The sequence below is a fragment of the Buceros rhinoceros genome, unplaced genomic scaffold (genome assembly GCF_000710305.1).
Source record: "Buceros rhinoceros silvestris isolate BGI_N320 unplaced genomic scaffold, ASM71030v1 scaffold17515, whole genome shotgun sequence".
In the NCBI taxonomy this organism is placed as follows: Eukaryota; Metazoa; Chordata; class Aves; order Bucerotiformes; family Bucerotidae; genus Buceros; species Buceros rhinoceros.
Window position 1 is genome coordinate 4,316 of NW_010413599.1, and position 6,595 is coordinate 10,910.

General features: G+C 46.2%; 1 protein-coding gene across 1 annotated transcript in view; it reads left to right on the plus strand.

Moving 5' to 3' along the window:
- Positions 1-344: 344 nt before the first annotated feature.
- The window catches only part of KIAA1467 (KIAA1467 ortholog), a gene marked incomplete at its 3' end in the record, with an annotated part of 15,980 nt that continues 9,729 nt past the window's right edge, over positions 345-6,595 (plus strand). The window contains exons 1-4 of the mRNA XM_010136821.1: positions 345-396; positions 1,503-1,895; positions 2,826-2,924; positions 5,423-5,611. Coding sequence (XP_010135123.1) covers positions 345-396; positions 1,503-1,895; positions 2,826-2,924; positions 5,423-5,611 — 733 coding nt within the window. The remainder of the gene's footprint in view (positions 397-1,502; positions 1,896-2,825; positions 2,925-5,422; positions 5,612-6,595) is intronic.

Sequence of the window (6,595 nt, forward strand, 5' to 3'; positions counted from 1 at the left end):
ACTAGGTACTACACTACGTCTGTAACTGTGAGGCTGCTTTTAACAGGACAACCAGAAGGCATATTATCTTATGTAGGAAGAAAGCTTTTAAGTTTCTTCTCTGTAAAGCCTTTCCGTCATCTTAGTGTCTGAGAGTGGTTACAGCTTAGGTATTTTTGCTTATTATTTATGCCTTATCACTTCAAGTATCTTCAGGCCCAAGTTAGCTCTTGTCTCGGGTCAGCTTTCAGCAAAGGGAAGTGAGGCCAGCATCTGGGATAGCAGAATCCCACCTTGGAACGGGAGATAGAGAAAAATAGACTGAGACACTGCAGTCATTGGAGCCGGGCTCCATGCCTGGCGTGATGGCGCAGGGCAGCTCCCTGAGACGTGATCCTCCACTCATAGCTCAGTACAGTGAGTCTGCGTGATCTTGCCTGCACCCTTAAACAGATGGCCCTGGTCTTATGCCAGTATGTGTGACTGGCCTCTGCACTTGCCCTTGTCACACTCCCTGTGGCTGTCTAAGGCTTGGAGGAGAGAGTTGTCCATGAGCTGGGCACCTGTGGGGGAAACACCTAAAGCTAAGCTAGTTCCTTGTACCACCACCTGAAGGCATCAGTACTAAGTTACCTATCTTGACAAGGCCAAGCACAAGCTGTTGGCTCTGGTGGGAGCAGGAACAGAGCAGGAGCACTGAGGTTTCCTACTGAAGGGACTGGAGCATTCCCTCTTGAAGTGCTGAGCCAAGCAGAAAAGGTGGTGTTCTAGAGGGGCATCCCTGATCCCTTCAAACACCAGCATGTGGCCCAGGAGGGCAAAATCACTTTGCCCTCATCTTCAGGGGGTCGATAACCATTTTTACCGACACTGCAGAGAAACTGTGCAGTCCTCTATCCCTTCTATCCCTTACAAAACAGGACAGCAGATGTGACACGCTGGAAGGAAGCAGTGCTGCTTGGACCAAGGAGGAAGAGATGGGAAGAAATGAGTTGCAGAGGGAGGCCACCTCAGAGGGCACAGATTACAAGTGAAGAGGAGCTTCAAGAGGAGTTTGGGATTAGAGGCTGGCAAATGCTAGAGGAGTTCCAAGTCTGAAGTCAAGAGAGTGCTGTGGTTTTTATATACTCAGTACGTTAAGCATGACTTATGTCAATGTGTCTCATTACCAAGTTGGAAACTACTAGAATTAAATCAGCCATGAATTCCTTATGTATATGTTTACATACATGTGTGTCTATATATGCGCATATAGATACTATGTGTATATATATACACACTTTTATCTTGGGGAAATTAACTGTCGGCATCTTTTCTCCTGCAGCTGCTACTCTGAAACATGGACAGGCCCTGGATTTTCTCTCACACCTCTCACTTGAATCCATGTAAAATGCAGACTGTGCTGTCGTCTCTTCTGTATCACCTCGACTGCAGCCTTTTCTCCACTGCAGTCTGTTCTCCACTGAGATCCTGCAAAAGAGAGGAACTCATGGTTCATTGTCTCTCTCCCTCTCTTTCCTCAGGAAAGAAGAGCCCAGACCTTGGGGAATATGATCCCCTTACTCAGGCTGACAGTGATGAAAGTGAAGATGACCTGGTGCTCAACATCCAGAAGAATGGGGGGGTCAAGAATGGGAAGAGCCCCCCTGAAGAGGTGCAGGACCCTGACTCTGATGTGGAGGTTGGGATGACAAAGCAGCACACGTCAGAGAGCACGCCTGAGGGTTATCCTGCAGAGACAGCTGGGAGCTTGGAGCAGAAGGCTGCTCTCTCCCTCATGCCATACCTGCGCACAGCAATCTTTTTGCTCACTGTGATGATCTCGATGATTCTTGTATTGGTGTGCGCATTTCTAATTCCCTGTCCCCCTAGAGACTTGCATAACACCTGGAACCGCAACCTAGGTCAGGGAGCAGGTGAGAAAGCCCCAGGAACAGCATCTGACGTGGGGGAGGTGGCAGCTCCCAGACTGGGCATCGGCGGGAGAGACCTATCTGGGAGAGCCAGGTCAGAGCAGAGGCCCTTCCTCACCACTGCAGATGCTCCGAGGTAATAGGAGGCTGTGTCCTGCTCACTCTTCAAGCTCAGGCCTGTGAAATCTGGCATCAGTAGATAGCAGTGCCACAACATCTTGTTTCTGTCAACACCAGAAAATGTTTTCACTCTTCTCCCATCCTGCCATTTTGTCTGGATGATGCACTCTGTTCTAAATGGAGATGGCCCAGCCCACTTTAAAACATAGCGCCTCCCTCTCTACATTGTGGGTTTCACCAGCACCTCCACACTGAAGTGTGTGGGTGTGTTTGGGAGGAGAGAGATACAAGTCTTTGTGTCTTCTAACTGGCTTAACTAACTTTATTTCTTTTGTCTTGTCCTGCTTGAATCCATAAATCAACATTTGGAATCTTTTGTTATCCTGTTCAGGCCTGTGGTAACATTTCTAAATTGTCTCTTGTTCTGACTTCCGCAGTAAAGTAACAGTGGTTTGAGAAATAATTTCTGCCAAGTCTAGATATGTCTCTCCCTCGTTGCTTTCTGGTCCTTCCTTTCATACGGTATGTATCTCCCACATCACCTCAGAAAGTGAAATGGGAAGCAGAAATCTTTTTCTGTTAGCTCCTCCTTTTTCCCCTTTCCTTTCTCTGACCCAGATGCTACATTTCTGCCTTTCCATGAAAGATCATGCTGTGGTGTGAGCTGCCTAGCATTGGTGCTTTCCTAGCAGACTTTGAGAGGCTTGGCTGTCCATGCATCTCTTCTCTGGGTCAGCCCTCCTCTCTCAGGGTGGAAAATAGGCTGGGTGGCCTTCTTGACAATAGTGAAGTGATTCTCTGTGGCTGTTGCAGGTGGTGTGTTATCCCCATTGGAGATGTGTGATGTGAACAGCGATGGGCTCCCTGACATCCTCATTGTCTTCACTGCCTTGATGAATGCGAGCGTCATGGGTAAGCACTGCAGCTCCTTTCCATTCCTCTTTGTGTATGTGTCAGCACAGACCTTTGTATATTTGTCTTACGCACAGAAAGACTTCTTGCCACTGCAAATCCACTGCATTGCTCTTTCCAGAGTTCCTTAAAATGTCTGGTGTAGTGTGCCTGTGCTTTGTCATGCTGCTTATAAATTTCACTGCAGCCTGTGCTCTCATACCTGTTGGGTCAACGTCATCTATTCCTCTATCTCATCTTGGGGCAGTCCATCTTTTTGACTGCATTTGTGCACACTTAGTTTGGGGGCAGAGATCAAGTTATCAGAAAGCATTAGTCTGCAAATACCAACTGGAAATAAGGTGGGTTTTTTCGCCCCTTATTATCTCTCAGAGCCCTTCACAAAAGAGCTTAGTCTAACTACCTCCATTTTACAGGCACAGGGGTGGAAGCACGGAGAAGGGAAGCGGCTTGACAAAGGTCACAAATGAGATTCAGTGCTGGAGTCTTGACTCTTCTGATCTGTGGTCTAGTGTCCTGGTCATTACCAATGATGGTTGGCAACAGGAACGGGGGTGGCAGAACTGACTGTTGGAGTGCTCTGCTGCTTCTGAACTAGACAGTTGCTTGCCAACAGAGAGAATTACAGATTTTTTTAGAGCAGCTGTAGGTTGATGTTGCAGGAAACACCCTCATCTTGCTGCCTTTTTCTCTGGGACTCTCCATATACTTGCCAGGCTCCAAATCATTGTTAATTTGCAGATGATAGACTGGATGATGGTGGGGAAGCTACTGTTCCTGACTGTTTAGCAGGTATCGCCCTACTTCCTCCTGCTGACTGCTTTTGCTTTCTCTGTTAACCCTCACACCCCTCGTAGCAGCAGCCTGCGGATGCTGGCCACTGTTAATACAGGGGCTTCCCGGTCCAGTGGCATCTTACTGCACTGCCCTGAGATTATGTTAAACTATTCAGTCTCAGAGACATATTTGGGGAGCTGCACACGTTGCATAGCCTGAAGAGAACTATTGTGGGAGCAACATGCCTTGGCTCTTCAAAGAATAGGGTAATTAAAGTACCGTTAGAGGATAAGGAAAATGCTGCTTCTCCATGTCCCCACCAAGGCCCTTGATATTTCACAGCAGGTCCTATAGAGAGAAACCTATAAGCAGAGAGAAAACTACTATAGAGTAGGTTAAAAAAGAGTGTGAATTGCTATTGACATAAAGGCTGCATTCAGTTTGTAGAGGTTGTCCTTGCATTCTATATTTTGCCATTGAATTGTATTTATTTTTCATCACAGACATGTACAGTTCTCAGCATGCTCTGCACTACTCATACCTAGCTGCATCCTGGGCTATAGCTATGCTGGAAGACAAAAACCAGACACTAAAGCAGGTGCAAGCACATCACAATCCTAAAACCCAATAATTGGACATCAGCCCTCCTGTAGCTTGTGCTCAGAGCATTCCCACAGTGTCAAGTTGAGATAAGCTTGGGACAGGTACCTGATGGAGTAAGCTGTGACATCGTTAGCTCTTTCTCCAGCTTGTACACACAACAGCTGTGAGCTCCATTCAGGAGTTAGTTGTTCTTGGTCCCTGCTAACCCAAATGAAGAGAACTTGGGCTGGGGCAAGCCCTAAGCATAAGCTAGATGGTCTTCAGTTTGAGAAGAGAGTGAGTTTGGTTTAGAGAGTGGGCGCAGACTTGCTTTTAGCCAGTGGCCTGCATATGCCCTTTGTGTGGTCAGGTTGTGTTGCTAGTAAGACAGGAGTCAGCTGAAATGTGTGTGAGTTCATCTTAAATTGAGAAGTGAGCATACCAAGTAGAGATTACAGTAACCACAATTATGTCTGAGGGCAGGCTGAGCTAAAAGTCACTCACATTTGGAAGCAGAGCCAACAGTCAATTGACACAGCACAGAGCACTTCATTTTTTTGCACTTACTTTGTGCTAACTGGTGTTTTAGGGGAAGACCCCTGAGTTAAACCAATTGGTTGCATCCAGCCTGTTTTTCACATTAATATAACTAATTTGGAAAACAACGGAAAAAACTTTCAGATTGCCCATCACTTTCTGCAAACAACCCGGGACTTTCACGTGAGGTGGGATCTGCCTTGAGAGTCATGTAAGGTTTTCCCTTGGTGCTAGCTGTTGTCTTGAGGGAGAGGGGATCAGAAGGACCAGTTTGATTTGACAGCAGAACATTTTACACCAGGAGATGAGGACAACTGAGAAGGTTATCCCCAGGATCTTGGTTCCTCTCTACTCTCCTGACCCCATTATTTTCCTGTGAGCTCAGGTCCAGCTTGTCTGGAGATCGCTGATAGGCTTTGCAAGCAGATAGACTCAGCCATGGGGTGGGATTTGACATTTGCTTTTAGGCAGTGTGAATGTGGCTGGCTTGAGCCATTCAGCTCTAGGAGCTAGAGCTGGAACTTAAGTGCAAAGATCAAAGGCAGCTTGGACATAATCTCTGATGCCAAGAGATTTCACTCTCTCTTTCTTGTCTCTTCCAGGTGTCTCTAGGCCCTCTGTAACTGTGATGGCCCTTTCTGGTATGAATGGGAGCACCCTGTGGTCCATCCAGCTTCCAGAGGAGACTCGGAGTGTGCAATGCAAAGGGCTGTCACTGGGGACACCTGCGGAGCCTGTCTGCCTTGTTACAGGAATATCCAAATTCCTCAGCCTTCTCAATGCCTCCACAGGTAGAGTCAATTGCCAGCATATTAGAAGTATGCTTTTGTTTTTTGTGTTTTCTTTAAAGGACTAATAGGCATGAATGATTTAGTGCTGGCACTTCATAGTGGCTGTTATCTAGTGACGTGCAGGAAGGAGTCAAAACACACTGATGAGTTTTTAGTTACATAGGATAAGAGAATCCAAACCATTGCTGCTGTGTGGCAGCATCTTCATCCTACCATCTCAGAACATTTCAAAGTGAAATTTTATCCTGTAGCCTCCCCATGGCATAAAGGATATGTAAGGTCTGTTCTCATCAACATGGCGCTGTTAATAGAACTTAGCCCCTGTCAGCACTGAAAAGCTGAATGCCATTCTTGGAAAGTTTTACTTTATAAGGACATGCACTACAGCTAGGAAGCCTTCCAGAGAAATTAGGTCCATCAAAGAATTGATTAGATGTGAATGAATATTACGTTTTTAATCACTTGATCATGTGCACCTCCATTGTCTGATTGCTGTTTGTTTTACCACATTAATTCACTGGCAGAAATATTCATAGGCAGGTATAAGAATAGTTTGGGAATCAGAACCAGTCTGAACCAATCAGAACCAGAGAATGGAGACGTGCCTTGGGTTTAAGGGACAGATTCATTCAATGAGCGGCAGCACTTACTTTTCAAATGCTTTCAGGGACCGGATTACTTGCGCAGTGTTTGCATGGTCAAGTCTGTCTGACAAGGCTGTCACCTTTACCAGCAGTAGTGGTATTAATGTACACTAGTGATTGCAGGTCTGGCCTTTGGTTTCCTTTGTTATGCAGGGGAAAACCCAATCCTACGCAGCAGCAGCAGAAAAGCATTTTTAAACTCCGATTGAAAAAGCAGAAGTGTTGCCAAAAGAATCATGGAAAACTAAAAGCATTGAATTTCATCTTGCTTTTTGTGGGTGTTTATTTGCCAATTTGCAACTCACGTTTTACTGAGTTTCCAGCTGGGTCCATGCTGGAC